A 16,871-nucleotide genomic window follows, 5' to 3' on the forward strand; every position below is an offset into this window, starting at 1 on the left:
ATGGCACTGACACATACCAAAAGTTCTGCTGAAAAAAAAATGCAGGCATGGTATGAAACCAGGAGGTGCTTTCTCTTAGGGCTTTGTGCTAGGGTGTAGATGAGACCAAGGATTAAAAAGCAATCCCTTTAAATGTAAAGCAATGAAGTTGATGCCAGCTCCTAGCTGAGCAGTTTTGTCATGTTACCTTCCTCTACTTCATTCTGTGTAATAACAGAATAGATATAAGAAGGACGTGTTTGTGTTCATAGTTTGCACAATATGCAGGAATAAAAAGTTTTTTACTGCCTTATTCAGCCTCTCACTTGCTGCATGGTCTGGGTCCAGTGGCATCAGCCAGCTAGTACCTCAGCTCCTCTTCTGTAAAATAGAAAAAGCAGATGGAGTTAATTAGTGAACACATAATGCCTCAAGCCCTGTTCAAATACTGCCCATTGCCAGTTGGACTGCAGCTCTGCCCAGACTGCAGGAGCCAGCACAGCTGAAGGTGGCTGTGGTGAGCCTGTGAGGCATGTTCTTGTGTTCAGGCAGTTCTTTGTTATGATCTGAACCCTGTGCCTGGACATATGCTTGTTGGTGAACAAAGGGAACACTGCCAACAGCAGCTGCTCAAGAAACTGCAGTGACATGGCCACAGTCAGCTGTGCTGCAGAGCATAATGTGACAGTGAGGGACCGCAGGCCAGGTCACTTGCTGATGAGGGTCAGAGGACTTGGGGGTGGTTGTGTTCAGGGAGCTTTATGCACCTGAGTTTTTCTGCTCTGCACAAGCAGAGCAAGAGCGCTTCCCAGCACACAGGAACCACAATCTTCTGCCCTTTCTCAGCGTGGTGAGAAGTCAGACCACTGAGGAGCCCACTCTAGCAGTGCTAAGTGAGAGATAGAAACAACACCTCAAGCACCCCTGCAAGCAGCCAGACTTCTGTATCTCTACCACAAAGACCACAGTTTTTTTCTTGAGGCCTCTGCAAATGAGGGGCACACAGTTCTCTGCAGAATGTTTTGTTTAATTTTAGCCTTGACAGTAATCAGGAGATTGCATCTTGCATTGTCTTCGCCTGCAATGTGAGACACACAGTTTCTTGTTAATGTCTTTTTTGAAACTTGTCTGGATTTCTCTTTTCAAAGGGTTTTGAGCCCAGAAGCTGTTAGAGTTTAACTACTGACTGCCACTACTTTCAGGAGACTCTAGAATAAACTTTGCACAGCAGCACTGTGTGAGAATGAGACCAGCAGAGAAGCCCACGAATTACCTCCTAGAAATCAGGGACATTTGGCCAAAATGTTATCTGACCAGTCATCCTTAAAAAACCAAAACAGAACCAATGAGAACATAACCACATGCCTTAAATGTAATTCACCTGCAAGCTTGCTCTCAGTTATTTAATGCAACTGGCTCTGATGGTTTCTCTGAAAGCTTGTCTAAAAGTTGCAAGGCAAAATGTGTAGAGAATAAGTGCTCTGAGAAACAAAACCCCTTTTTTCTGCCTTGTTGGATAAAAGTAATAAATTCTGCTGAGGTGTAATTTATTGCTCCTGTTGATAGAGCATTACTTCTACCTCAGAGTTTGTTTTTACAGCTTGTGTGAATGCCTCTGCATGTGAGGATATGTGAGAGTTAAGATCAGTAATGTACTGACAGTGACTGACCAAAAAGTAAGTTCAAACCTGTTGAGATTTCAAGTGGAATTTGGAAGATTTTCTTGTGTACTACACAGAGCCAGTACCCAGTCATTACTGAAGCATCCTGAATATTTATACATGACAACACAAATACTCTTAAAATTAGATGTTAAGCAGTAGAATTCATCAAATAAAGATGTCAGATTTTGAAAATTACCCCAAGAAGGCGTTTTCAGCACGAGATCTCTAAACCATGAGAAAGGCTGTGAACTGCCAGGAAAGGCCAGCATGGTTTCAACTTGACTGTAAGCTGACTGCTCTTACATGATTGCAAACGTGAATGTTACAAAACATTCAAAAAGAAACTAAATGCTTTGAAAAAGAAGTGCTCACAGAAGATTGTAAGCACTCAATGAAAGTATTTTTTCTTCACTAACACAGGGACCTTAAGAAATCACCAATCATCAGTTTGTCTTTCACCCAAACAAGGTAAACTGGACATATTTTGGCCACATTCTCCAAATAATAACAGAAAGTCTCCCTTATGAGTTACTGCATGGAAGAGTGATCACAGACAGCAACCAGTGACAGATGGGTGGAAGAAACAAACCACAGGCAACTCTGCCTGCAAGGGCATTAGAAATATGTCACGTAGCATTTAAAACTGCTAGAAGCATATAGCCATTTGTTTGCAGGAAAATCACTGGAAATAATTCAGTGTCCTACAACAGATCACAAGCTACACCAAGAGGAGAACCTGCTTTTATCCACAGACAGTCCTGAAAAACATCCTGTGGCTCTACTCAGCTTATCAACCTCCTTGACATCTGAGTTCAAGCATATCAGACCTGCCTTAGTCACAGGGCTAAAATGCTTTCTTTAGTTAATTTTTGCAGAGTCTCTGGGCTCCACCAGTGGTAATCTACATGTGCTGGCTGGGCTTTCCAGTTCTGCAAATAACAGCAGAGCTGCAGTTCTGCTCCCTGACCCGAGGCTGCTTCACTCCCAGATGGAGTTTCTGTGATGAAGCCCTTGAACCTGGGCAGAGGATCTTGCTGGTCCCTGACCCTTCTCACTGCTGTGGGTCCTGGCCTGGCCTCAGAGCCTTAGGCTGTGTTTCCCACCTTTCCTTGAAAATTGTGTCCCTCCCCAGGGCAGTGACAGCATACAGAAAAACAGAAAAAGCAACAGCATAAGCCCAGGGCAATCCTGATTTTGACCCTGGAAATGAAAAATCCAGTTTCCTTTCCTTCCAGGGAAGCTTTGTGACCAAGCTGCAACTTAGGACCTCCCTGACCCTCTTAAACAGCCCTTCCTCTGACATTCTTAAGGTAATTTCCTCAGCAGTTCTTGTGAAGCAATTCATTCACCACTGCTAAGTAATTTTCTTCAGCAAGTTTTTGACTCTTTTTTTTTTTTTTTTTTTTTTTTTTTTTTAATTTACATGAAGCCAAAAAATCCACCTCCACTACTGTTTCCCCTTCACAGCTTGTTTTTTTCACAATTGTGGTCATGTTTTTACAGCAGCATTGCTACAGAAAGCTGACGTTCAGCACCAGTTTGTCCATCTCAGACCTCTGTCTGTTGTCTCTCTGGGGAGCATCGCCCTTTTCTACCGCCTCCTGTCAAAACCAAAATATGATGACAAGTGGTTGAATACAGTTGTTTTGGTCCCTAGATCAGTACCTAATTTGTCAGGTCGTCTTCTCTGGCTCTGCACCCACTCCTAAGCTGGACAAAGACAGAAATGGCCTAAAGGCCTGAGTGCTGTGGGGAGCATTCAGCCGCCATCTGCATGAAGTCCCCGCACTGCACGGAGCGGCTGCGCTGCCTTGCCCTGGCAGGGAGATCCATGGCCCCCGCTGCCACCCAGGGCTGTCCCAGCAGGAGGGTGACAACACTGGTGACAACATGGCAGCAGGCAGCTGACACGAAGCGAGAAGCACAGCCCCCTATTGCTGTGCACAATCAGAATCAGTTTATTGTGTGGCTTGTGAGGTTTATTTACTGCCCCGATATCTATTGATTGGTCTACAATATACACCTCAAAGTGCTCTTTCTACTAACATAACACTTTATCTACCTGTTCCCACAGGAGGCACCTGGTACCAGGACATAACATTGTCCAGATGGCAAATTCCTGAAGTTATTCGCAGCTCTTGGTTCTTCTTTAGGGTCAGTGAGTGCCAGGGAGTTCACAGCACTCCTCTGTCCCACAGGCTGCTCCTGTCAGGCCCTTTTTGCCAGGGGTCAGCACAGCCCTCAGCATCCAGACACTGCTGGAAGGGTCTCCGTTTCATCCTGAGAGGAAAGCTGCTCCTAGCCGCACAGTGGCCCTGGGAGGACACCGACAGTGCTGTGGGATCGTGCAGGAGAGGGATCATGCTGAGGTGTCACCCAGGGCCTCCCTCCATCCTCCCCCAGGGCACTGAGTGACCCCAGCACAGCCTGCAGGCTGCCAGCCCCTGGGGAGAGGGGGAGAGGGCACAGCCCCATGGCTGCCACAGGGCTGCCCCTTACCACAGCAACAGGGCTGTGCTGAGGGGATGTGCTCACCCAGGAGAGAATATGGGACCCCGCTGAGGGGACTTTGGAGGCCAAGATTAGAACACAGGCATTGGCTTTACCCCAGAGGAGTTCACTCGGGACTGCACATGGTCCTGAGGAGATGGGACAGGGGGAGCAGGGGTCAGGCCCCATGTACGGCTCCAGATGCAGTGAACCCTGCAGCCCCTCACAAGTGGGTGCTGGTTGCTGCTCCAAGGATGGGCCAAGCCCCCCCAGGCTGTTCTTGACTCCTCTCCGTTTGACATTTTTAGCTCCTTGGGAATTTTACCTCTGCCAATATGAAAGGATTGTGTGAATATAAATAATTGGAGGTGTTCTTTGGTATTTTCTTCAGTGATTACTTTTAAAATGAAAACAAACAAACAAGCAAACCCAACCCTCACGTAGATTATGTAAACAAAGTGGAAAGTAGTTATTGTTTATTGAGGTGCTATTAAGAGCAAGGTATACTGCATTTTGCAAGAAGCCTTTAAATCACTCTATTAAAAAAAATTACAAATTAAATTAAGCAGTCCATTCATATAAGTAACTGTACAAAGCCCTGATCGCAAACAATTTTATTTGGGTACAGGCATGAGAAGATCTCTGGGTCTGTAATCAGCACCCAGGACCCCTCCATCCCTCCAGCAGCCCCCCATGGAGCAGGCTTCTCCCTCCCTCAGGGATTTTTGGCAGGGAAGGGGCTCTCCCCCAGCTGCCGAGCGGGAGGATCCCTGCTCCAGCTACACACTCTGTCACTGGCAAACTGGCCCTAATCCCTCAAAAACAAATTAAACACATCAATAAGGAAAAAGCCTGGTCTCAGCCTCTTGCTGGACACTGCAAGCCAAGCCTGCCTCGAAACGGGGAGATTCAGGACCCCCTGTGCAGACAAAATTGTTGACTTTCCACAGCAGGCTCAGCTCTGCAGAGCCAAAACATCCTCGGAGGAAGCTGCATCCTTCCTTAGCTGGAGGAGAGGAACTGCTCACAGCAACCTGTTCTAAGCCATTACAGTAAACCAGATTTAGTTTCTACTTGACTGATGTGAGTTTTTGACAAACTCCCTGGTTAAGAGTGACTTTGGAGGCTCAGATTAGAACACAGGCATCAGCTTTACCCCAAGAGGAGTTCACTGGGGACTGCACAGCGTGGTTGCTGACCTGGATGGATGCTTTTTGCTGTATATTTGTCAGACAGCTGGGGTTTGAGACAACACCAGCACATCACAAACATTTCTGCTGACCCACGGAGCCATCGTGCCTCAAGTTCAGACATTTTGCACATCAAGACCCAATCATGCCAGCATCTCTGACAAAAGGCAGGAATTTCAAATGTAGACTTCATGGCATTTTCGTGGGACCTCTGAACAGATAAGACCCCAAAAATCAAGCACTTCAATCATAATGCACTCTGCTATGTTTCTGAAGTCTCTTAAGAATGTATTTCTTTGCTGTACCTTTGCTGATAGTAGTTCTATCTACCTGACCTCTTGGCCAGTCCCACAAGGATTCATAAGAGAACTGGAATCCACACATACCTGGATCCACTGCATATTATCAAACAGGCCTATTGTGTTTTTCCTGAGGACTTACCAAAGCTCAGAGCTGGACCTCTCCACCAATCCCACCCTTATCTTTCCTGGAAAGGTTATTTATCAATCAAAGAAACAAGCCCATATGTTGCATCCAGCCAAATGTATAGTCCAAAAATACTGCTTTATATACTACATTACAAACACATGTGCAGGGTACCTGCATCTCTCTAAATTTTCTATACATCAAAAACAACAACAAAAAAAAACAACGAAAAAAAAAAAACAACAACACAACCAAAAAAAAAAAAAAAAACCAAAAAACCAAAAACCAAAAAACAAAAAACAAACATGTGGTCAAAAAATGCAAAAAAACAGGTGCAGGTTTTTCTTTCCAGTGAAGAAAGTAGTTGATAGAATTTTTCAGTTCACCTACTGCATCGGGCTGATTTCAGGGAGACAGGTAAAGGAATGGTTGATCCATGCAAAGTCCCAGGTGGCAGAAGCTTAATTCTAAAAGTAAGTGTTGGCTCTGACCAAGGTGTTACGTCTAGAGCTGTAAGACATATCTTCATATACTGCATTTCTGGGGGTTTTTTTAAAATATTTTTTCATCTGAAAAACAAAGCAAACAGCCGTTCAGAACAAAACTTGAAAAGACCCCAGCCAAAGAATTGATTTATGTCTTAAGAGTCCATCTGTCTGAAGTGAAAATTTCATAAGCCAATGAGGTATTAGAGGATTAGGTCAAAATTGTCAACTTATTCATTTTATTTAGATTGCCAATCTGATGTAATTTAACTAGAAGTTACTTCAAGAGTTGGATGGAACTGTGGCCTCAACATAAATAATGCTTATCCTTAGTTACTGATAACACAGGAGACCAGTTCCCACAGGGTTGCTTGGCTTTTCCAGAATGGGTATTTTACTGGTTTTAGCAGTACTGAAAGCATAGAGGGAGGCACGAGATAGGATCCTGGCCTGCAAACCATATTCTTTTGATTTGGAGTAATTTTTATGAAGCAGAAGGATCTATCAGAGACAAATAATTTCTGGGTTTTTTTCTGCAGAATATGAATGCAAGTAATCCCAGAAAAGGAAAAAATCTGGGTTGCCTTTTTTTCTGGGACAGGCCAAAATTGTTTTCCCACAGTTAATTTCATACATTGGGCTATTTTATGACTTTTTGTTGTTCTTGTCCCCCCCACCAAACATTTTCTTACATCAATTACAAGACTGGTATTCTACAGCTCCATTTCCAACTGACAAAGAAAAAAAAACCAAAAACCCTAGAAAAAAAGAAGCAGCAAAACAGAAGACTGAGGTGGCAGTTTTGCTGTCTGCAAGACTCACTTGAGATTTGTTATCAAAATGCAAATAATATCTCACTAAGAGTTACAGGATTGTAAGAAGGCAGAGTTTTTACTGCCAAAAGTTCCCAGCTGGGAGATATTAAACAAGAGCAAATAAGAGACAATGGAAAGCCATGATTCCTCAGGTTTATCAAGTGTTTTCCTATCCAAGGCACCTTTTCTCTTAGCCCAGATGCAGTTCTGCTCTGGCATGGTAGCAGAATACTTACATCCACATGGTACAGGGTGCAGCACATCAGCACAAAAACCAGCAGTGCCACCATGAAGGCAAGGCCATAGATGCCCCAGGAACAGTTACTGCAGTTTGTCTGCTCCACTCCTGCATGCAAAATTATATTACTGTTATAAATAGGTAGAATATTATTTTTACTATGAAAAAAAAATATATTTACTGGACAGCAAGAAACTGGGTATCTCCAACGTGCTACACAGTGGCACTTGTGAGCTCATCATTATTCTCACTGGCATTCCCTCTGCTCTCCTTCCAGGCTGGTGGTACCAGAAGGTGGCATGTGAAGGGTCAGTGAGGAGCACCCTACAGAGGTGATGCTTCCACAAGACTGATGAGAAGTGAGACCAGACACACACAGGGGAAACAGAAAATGTTTTACTTTAATGCTACAACAACACCTGAGGACTTGGCCAGCAGTATACAGGGAGGTACCATGGCTGGGTTTGCAGGCACAGCCAGGAGCAGACCTCTGTGATCTGAAGTGCACCCAACAGTGCTAGAGAGTTAGTGGAAGGGGCTACAGTTCTCTAAAACCTCAATTAATTCATATCTGAATGCCATAAAAATCTGGTAATCACCCCACTACTCTGATGTGCAGCTGTTATTTTCCACAGCCCACGTTACTGAGTTGTTGTACCAGTCCTTTTTGCAGACTGCAGAGAGATCATTTGCAACTGGTAGTGGCTATGTAAACTTTATTTTAATTACTCAAAGATATCATCAAAGCCCAATGACCCAGGTGAAATTGCACCAGTAAGATCAAAATCAAGGACTATATTTATATATCTTAGCATTATATATATCTTAGCATTATATATATCAGTATTACATATATTTATCTTAGCAAATGGTTACAACATCATTCTGCAGAAAAAGAAAAAAAAATCTGTCTTTGGAACTAATGCTCACAGTGTGCTCAGTGTATAATAAAGATGTGTGAGGTCATGTCTGCTGTTACCTCTGGAAATTTAGGTAAATGCCTGAGGACTGTTCTGTACTCCCTAGCATGACCCATTTTTAAAAGCACAGACTTTCTATGGGGAATGGTTTCTAAAACACATTTATGTCATGTTAAGCTCAAAGAACTGAAGCTAGAAATACTGCATAATACCCTAAAACTGGCAGATTATTCACAGGTGCACTGAAGCACCTGTTGGCTGATTTTGGCCTTTTTTTTAAAAACAAAACAAAACCTACCAACCAACCAAACAAAAAATAATAAAACCAACCAAACCAAAACCAAAACCAAAATAAAAAAACAAACACAAAAAACCCCAGCACAACTGGATTAAAGCAAATTTCCCATGTATAGATCCCCCTTGGTTGCACAAGGCAGGTAGAAACACAATGCCCATTTCTGTGTCCTACTACAGCAGGGTGCAGGGCTGTCCAAGCACTGCCTCCAAACTTTCCCAGGGAGTGGAAGAAGGCTCATGGAGTCGTGCTTCACCTGTCCTGAGCACAGTTCTGCAAGCCTCTGGTTCATCTTTTGTATTACAACCCCCCTACATTTACTTATAATTAAATGAGCAAAGGGAAAGTACCTTTAATCAGCACCATGGTGCCCCTTCTATTCACTGAGAGGAACGAGGAGCCATTCAACACCCCAGCACACACATATATATCACTGTCATTTTTCTGCAGGTTGTGTAGGGTTACCACAATTTTCTTTTCTTCCTTTGAATACTCCAAACGATTGGCAAAAGGAGGGAAAACAGTTGAAGAAGCATTCTGGCTGGAAACATAGAGCACCCTTTCACGTTGCATGTGAGTCCTGAGCAAGTAGATCCCTTCCTCTTCGTGGGAGCTTTTCAGTGCACAGGTAATGCTGATGGATTGGCCTTGCTGAGGGTTGACATAGAGTGGTGACTGTTCAACAACTCCACTGGTGTAACCTAAAAACAAGAGAGATCAATGGCTATCACCTATTTACACAGTGCATTGGATGAATGAGCAAAGGCAGAGGTCAAAGACAAAAAGAACTGGCCACAGAAATTGAGATAAATTAATTTTTTAAGGCTACTTCTACACAGGCCTTGAGAAGAATGATGTATTTCAGTACATGCTGGCATGTTTTCGTGCCCCAGGATCTGCAAGTTGGGCCAAACAGGTTTACCTGGTTGTAAAGGGCCTCCACCTACCTAAAAAATACATATATTGAGCTATTCTAGAAGAACACAGCTTCATCAGCTTGCCCCTGAGACATGAATTGTTGCCTGCTTTCTCAAGTGAGATTAAGCCATAAAAAGATCTGGAGACTGTTGGTCTGGATGAAATCACAGAATGTGAGTGCCATCAATGTTGAAAACAGTTTTCCAGAAGTAGATATTAATGACTTGCTATCCAGCTGAGAAGATATTTCACTGAGTTCCTCTGAGGACAAGCCCTGTTGATTTTGACATTATCATTAATGTGGATGAGGGAATAAAGACAATTTATCACCCTTGTACAGAAGATAATTATGGGAAGGTTGAGAGCATCTTAGAGAAGAGGTTCAGAATCAAAGAGGTGTAAGGTAATTTAATTTGGGGAAATAGTACATAAGTAACAAGATGGGATTTCTCTGAGAAAACACAGGCAAGAATTTTGAAACAAGAGCTTAAGGAAGGATGAGTCTACATAGATATAAATGATTATTATCATTTATATCAATTTGCAAGCAATCAATTTGGTTTTGTGCCATGGGGACAGGAGAGGAAGAAATACCTGTAATTTTTGGTAAAGGTGTTCCAGGTTAAATAGTTCCATCAGAAGGACTGATACATAAAAGAATAAGTGTCAAAGAGCAGAGTGGACTTAGCCCTTTTCTAATTAAAAAAAAAAAGAAGACAAAAGTTCTTTCTCTAACCAGAAATATGTGCCACTTGCACCCATCCATCAGCTGCTTGTTAAGAGAATAAATAATAAACAGTAATAATAAACTCACATCCCTATAGCCGCTGACACCCAACTTATTAATTTACCATTTAAGATGAAACTGAAACTATAAAAACAAAAACACTACCAAAAAAAAAACCCAGAAAACCCCCAAAAAAACCAACCAAAAAAAAAAAGGCTTGCTGCTTTGCTAGTTACTCACAAAGTTTAAAAAAAGAGCTTTGGGTTATCACTGTTTCTAAACTTCTGGAGCAACCTATGACTCATGTGAAAAGCAGCAGCTAAGATTAAATAAGTCATGAGTTGGTGCTCTAGGGGTACTCTTGGTACTGCTCCCTCTAATGTGCCTTATTTATCTGCTCAGGGAACAGACCCATGCTTTCCTTCAAATTAGTACGTGAGAGATGGGTAAGGTTATGTCAGACTTTCCCTCCCACTCTGCTTTCTCCCAATCCTCAATTTAAAATACATAAGTATTAGGTAGTTATTAACTCATGAGGAAAAAGTGGAACTGCAATACCTTTCACCACTACTATGGTTGTCTTCCCATTCAGCTTTTTGTGATGACCTCTGATTTTAACATACTTAATGCATTGGTAGATATTGGAATCAGATTCCTGTGCATTGTGCAGAGTTATCCTAAGATCCCTTCCTTCTTTTGAACACTCAGCACGATCAGCCAGAGCAGGGAGGACACTTGAATTACTCTGCTTGTAAGTACAAACAACAATGACTGACTGTATGCCAGTTATCAACAACGTTGGCACTTCATTGTCTGAAGCTTTCATTGAGCAAGTTATGGTGATGGAGTCTCCTTCCCAAACACTGAGAATGTCTGTTGACTCTTGATGCTCTTCACCTAAAAATAAGAAATTCAATTGAAATTATAATATTGGAGTTCTTCCCAATCCATTAGCAAAGTAGTTTTCAAAAGAGCTGTCAAGAGAACAGCTGGGTAAGACTGGAACTTGGTCTTGCTATCCTGTGTCTATCATCTCATGGCTGACCTGAAAGTCAGTGCCTTTCATTGCTGCTGACCCGTGCAGTTCAGTATCTCCCTAAAGCTTAGAAGGCTTTGGCAATAAAAAAAAAAGGCTTCTGTCACAAAAATTTTAGTCTGCCCTAGAGATCTACAGTATGATCCTGTTAGTTCTCAAAATAAGATCTTCACTGAACTCAGCCCAATAGTTGGAGCTGGTTGATGATCCAAATCTGGAATTCAAAGGGATCAAAAATGGAAGAAAATTACAGATTTTTTTTTTTTTTTTTTTTAAGAGCACTTAACAACATCAGGAAACTGGATAATGTAGTCTCTTAGGAAGAGAACTGCAGAAGGTGTTAGTTACTATACAAAGGTATAAAATATATTATTATACCCTGTGAATTCACTAACAATCTCATTATCAAAAGCAATGGAACAGTAAGCACTTATGCAAGGAATAAAGGGATCAAATGAGAAATAATTAAAAGAAATGACATTACAAGCAAGAGAAGAGAACAGAGTACTGCCTATCTAGGACAAATAGAGTAGAGAAAGGATAGAATTATTCAGTGCTGACAAGCAAATTAGAATCCTACATACTTAAAAGAATGTCTTTTAATAAGGGAAGAAACACAGAAAGACTTGATAGTGGGAATTTAGTTACAGGAGGTCAACCCAAGCTGACCAGACACAAGGAAATTTCTCCTACAGCACTTGGAGAAGGAATGAAGGCAGGTGAGAAGGAATTGTGATGGAGCAGGCTGGAGGGGCCTTTACAAGCAGAGAAGGAACACCCAGTCCAGCAGCCTGAGGTCAGTACTTCTAAGCTGACCCACACCCACATCATAAGACCCCAAGCAGCTCAGGACAAGCAGGCTCAGCTCCTCGATTGTTTTCTCCCAAAGATCAGGGTTGAGAGAGCTAAATTACATTTTTAGAAATGAGTCTTGACTCCTCAACAGCCAACTAAAGAATAGCAAAACCACTCACAATGAATATTCCCAACAGTTTCACTGCATCTGCCTTTCAGGCATGCTCATTTATGGGTAATATTTTTTTTTCACAAGTCACCATCCTTTCCACTTATTGTCAGTTGTAATGGTGGAGGAGAGGATCTGACTCTTTGGACACATATTTTTCCTCAGCCTGTTCTCCTTAGAGATTCAGAGTACTCCTCAAGTGTGCCTCTTGCTTATATTCTCAACAGCTGCAGCAATATTTACAATGGACATTTTTAGGTAAGTTTTTATTATACCATTGATAATTATGTTCCTAGTAAATATCACTGTTTATCCAGTAGTGGGCTCCCCCTGCCAACCTTAACCATATAAATACAGTTCATACTGAATTACTGGGAAAACCACTTCCACTCCTTCTACAGAGAATAATTTCTGTGTAGAAAAGTTACGGCCACAATATCTTTTTTTCCCTAAAAATTCAGCCTATAATTTCAGAGGATATTTTTCAGAGTTCCACCTGGTTTTGCTAACGGTGAATTTGCCAGGAACCTGTTTGAGAGAACAGACTAAATGAGAGAGAAATTAAAAAAGGAAAGAAAATATTGAAACCTGTGAAATGTAAGAACATCTGCATTGTACCTACTGTTCTGACCAGGGAAGCACAGGAGAAGCAGAAGGAGAGATGCAGCTGGAAGACTTGATATCCATGGCATCTTCAAAGGTCTTCTTAGTTCTTCTCTATTTACCTGTTTGATGGGTTAAAGACCAGAAGAAAGGTTGTTTGCAGCAAGTTTGTTTGGTTTTTTTTTTAATTCCAGCTACATCAACTGTCTACTAAAGCAAGGTGCTCCTCTTGCCTTGCTGTCACAAGTGTGACAGAGGGGGGGAAGAGACTTCTCTCTAGAGGTGGGTTGGAGTTCACACCTACAACACCCACAGTTTCCTACTTGCTGAACCACCCCCAGCCACTGCACTGAGCACCTACCTGCCCTTTACAGGCAGCTGAGAAAAAGCAGGCTCCAAGTTGCTCTGCACAGTGCCAAAGTCAGGCAGGTATCTCCCTGTTGTGACCTTCTGGTAAGATGGAGGTTCTTGGTACAGTTCCAGGCTGCCTGGCTGGTGGCTGCAAATGCAAAGGTCTTGGCTTTGGAGAGATGCTCTGTTACTTCAGGGAAACCTCCAACCTCCAACAACCAGGGAGACCTGCTCCCTCCCTTCCCTGGTATCATCAGAAGCTCTTCTTGCAGCCACTGTTCTCTGGGATAAGACAAAAGGAAATGGGATGTTCCCAAAGAGGTGAAAAGTTTCTCAAATGCTTGGAAGCTTAGAAATTTCATTAGTCACTTTAAAAAAAAAAAACCAACATAGGATAACCAATGAATAGCCAGGTTTTAAGCTGATATTTTATTGTGATCAGTATAACAACAAACACATAACTATTATAAACAGAAACTAGCAAAATAATGAAATCAGTTACCAAATTATGGCATAATATTTAAATTTCTTTAACAAATATTTGTCTGTAGTTGTGTATTGCAAAACAACACAGTGCAGTTGCTTAGGACAAACACTGTAGATCTTTAAAGCTATTTATAACAGGGTGCTTTGTGTCCAGCACAACACAACCCAGGTGGGGAAAAGTGAAACAGTTGGTAGTGGTGCAACTGGATATTACAAACTGCATAAGCATCAGTTGAAAGAAGAGATATAGAGGCAAGTGTGCTTGAGCAAGCCCCAGAGATCAGTCTGACTTGTGTCTTGGTAAGCAACTGTCACCAGAGGTGTCCACATTACCTTTTTTCATAAAACATCTCCATCTCTCTGGCCCCAAGTGGTGTTTAATACAATGTGAGTTCTCAATTATCCCTCTGTCCCATTTCCAAAGAACTCAAAACCTGAATTTATACCAAAACCACAGTATCAGCCATCAATTTGTACAGCATACACATACACATATTTTTCCCCTTTTCTCATTTAAAAAAGTCACAGAAAAGAATGGCCACAGCCTTCAATTTTAGGAAAAAATAATGCAGACATCATGGGAAATCTCCAGCAGCACAGACACAGTTTGACTGCATGAGCTGGAACACTTGGCACTTCTCAAGGGCACCCACAGTAATAATTTACAGCAGAGGGAAACAAACCCAAAAACAACATCCATGACAGCTGAAAGTGGGATAAAAACTCCCCTCTTGAAAGCTTCCAACAGTCCTATTTTAGGAAAAAAAAAAAACCAAGAAAAACAATTTTGCTAAGGTGCTGTATAAAGAGAAGTTTTATTTTCCTTCTGTCTCCAAATCCTTGCACAGTCCAGGCTCTTTACAGGTAAAGAGTCATTCATCATAATAGAAATGAGTTCAAAACAAAATAAGCTGAAATAACACACTCAAAAAATACCTAAAAGCCTTTGAATAGCTGAGGATTGTCATCTCTTCAGGAAATTTTGACTGCATTCCAACCCCTCAAAACTGAATAAACAAAAATAATAATAAAAAAAAGCTGAGAGCCAAGTTAAAAAGGTATCTTGGATCAGCACGGCCATGAAGCCCCCACTGGGGAGGGAGGGGAGAAAAAAAAAAGCAAACAACATAACAAAAATATTACAGCACTAGTCTCCTGTGCAAAACAAGAGTCATATTTAAGCCTAGGGGCTTGTCTGTGTTTCTAAACATAATTAGGAACATAATTTTGCCTGTCTTTCATTAATCACTTTTCCCTTTAGATTTGATGGTAGCAAATTTTAGGAGTCACATGGCATCCTGCATCCTTTGAGATTTCCTGCTGGAAGTTTCAGCTCCAGCTTGATGGGTAATTAAACCATGCAAAAATGATTCAGCAAGTACCCAGACTGCTTCATGGATCTGCTTTCCTACTTGTACTGCTGTTGATTTTTGCATAGAAGCATGACACTAGAGTAGGTCTAATGCAAGCTACTTTTGAGGATTTATTCAAATCAAGGATGACTGAAGAATCCTTTGAAGATGACACACTGCCTGTGATCCATAGACAGGGATCTCTGGAGCACTGGATCCATCCCACTGTCTGCATGCTGGATACCCAAACCTCTTCAGATACAGAAATACTCCATCTTTTCTGATACAGAAACAGAGCAGGTACCTCAATCTGCTTTCCTATCCACTGAAGGTGCCCTACACTAAAATTGTCAGTGTTGTGACCTAATTTGTCAGGGAGATTGGTCCCATACTCCTGTTCAGCCTGGGAAAGGGCTGAGATGACTCCCGTGACCCGGAGGTGTTTCTGAGGGAGCTGGGTGTAACCCCCCCATCCACTCTTGCACAGGAACGAGCAGAGATGTCCTCAGCCTGAAGGTGGCAGCAAAATCAAATCTGTGTTTAATCGGCCAAAATCTGTCACTGAACACACCAGTCACAAGTATAAAATGCTTTTTAGGACCTAGAGACCACGGAGGAGATAAAAAAAATTAATACCTATGGGTGTGGTCTCATGTTATGAAATGGAAGACACGCAGAGAGCATCTGCTTTGGGGTTCAACACATCCTTCCTGAGCACAGACACAGTTCTCTGAAGAATTTCAGATGAAATTACAGCTTCAGCCCTAGAAACCATTGAGAAAATTCCGGTGGTTTAAACCCATGCTGCTGAGCCAGCCATGCATTTTGTGATGACTGCTGTCCTCAGAGGTTGGCAGATCCAGGGAGATTCTTGTGTTGCTCAAGAAGGCCTGGAGGTTGACAACTGTAGCAACCAGAGTCCCTGATGAATGCAGAGATTTGGTGAAGGTACATTTTGTGAAAACTACTGAGACCTCTTGTACAAATGAGCATCTGTTTCTTCAGCTGTGCATCATTACTGAGGATTTTGCTGCTGGTTTTCTTACTTCCAGATGTTTTTCAAATAAGTGCAAGGGTTGTTTTTTTCTTGCATCAGGAGCCCCTTTGATTTTTTTAACAACTGCAGAATTGAAGGAAAAAGATCTCTGAGCACACCAAACTTTGGCTTCAGTGGGAATCATAACCCAATTGCCTGTATTTGGGCTTGGAAATCTGCAGTGTGAAGTCCCTAGGGCAGCCACCCTGTCTCTTCTGCTATGGGACCACCCCTTGCCCTGAAAGGTGAAAAGAACAGTTTTATTACCCAGAAGTTCATGCTGAAACCCTGCCCTGGCTGCTGTGGCCCCTCAGCCTTTGCCTTACAGGGACTCTGGGACAGACCTGAAACATCACTGAGTGTTACACCCCAAGGCAGGACCTCAGGAGAGAGAGATCTTCACAAGGTAATTAACTTGTTTCACCTCAGAACCATTTCAAGGTGAGGTGAACCATCTTCTCAACACAGCTCTTTCTCTCTGTTCACTAGAAAGGGAGCACTACATAAAAAAACTTACACTTGAATTAAATTCTAACCAACAAGTCAACCTTAAGTGAATTCAGACCCGGAAATTTAATTTTTCAACTCTCTGAAAGAAACAAACAATATTTGTTGGATGGACTAGCTCAGGAACTGAGAGGAAATGTCTTAGCTTCTGGGATTACACAAGGTCCCATAAATCCTGGAGCAAAGTTGGTTACAAGATACAGGGGAGAAGCTGCATGTCAGGATCAGGGGGTGTTGTGCAAGTTCTAAAACAGCTGCAAAGTCCTTTAGGGGCTGAAATCTATTGACACAGACTTGATGCAGGGAAGAAATGAGCTGCTACTGAACATATTGGGAAACACATCTGCCCCCTGGCAATTGCAGTAATGTCATCTCATCATTATCTGTAT

At 42.2% G+C, this 16,871-nt stretch overlaps 2 protein-coding genes across 12 annotated transcripts in view; both read right to left on the minus strand.

The window, feature by feature from the left end:
* Positions 1-6,051: 6,051 nt before the first annotated feature.
* LOC139805751 (T-cell antigen CD7-like) lies at positions 6,052-13,002 on the minus strand. Its single transcript, XM_071764505.1, has 5 exons — positions 12,770-13,002; positions 10,706-11,044; positions 8,853-9,203; positions 7,286-7,395; positions 6,052-6,318 (listed from the first exon to the last, which is right to left on the minus strand). Exons 1-5 carry the CDS (start codon positions 12,837-12,839, stop codon positions 6,217-6,219), a joined length of 972 nt encoding a protein of 323 aa, XP_071620606.1. The 5' UTR covers positions 12,840-13,002; the 3' UTR covers positions 6,052-6,216.
* Positions 13,003-13,507: 505 nt separating this feature from the next.
* LOC139805752 (uncharacterized) overlaps positions 13,508-16,871 on the minus strand; it is a 335,505-nt gene continuing 332,141 nt past the window's right edge. For 10 of the 11 annotated variants that reach the window (XR_011729981.1, XM_071764516.1, XM_071764506.1 and 7 more), the window contains one exon: positions 13,508-16,213. Coding sequence is in view for 10 of the 11 variants with exons in the window: in XM_071764516.1 (XP_071620617.1) it covers positions 16,194-16,213 (20 nt within the window). In the remaining variant the exon portion in view is untranslated. The other variant, XM_071764514.1, reaches the window with a different exon arrangement.

This window comes from Heliangelus exortis, chromosome 20 (assembly GCF_036169615.1).
Source record: "Heliangelus exortis chromosome 20, bHelExo1.hap1, whole genome shotgun sequence".
Lineage (NCBI taxonomy): Eukaryota > Metazoa > Chordata > Aves > Apodiformes > Trochilidae > Heliangelus > Heliangelus exortis.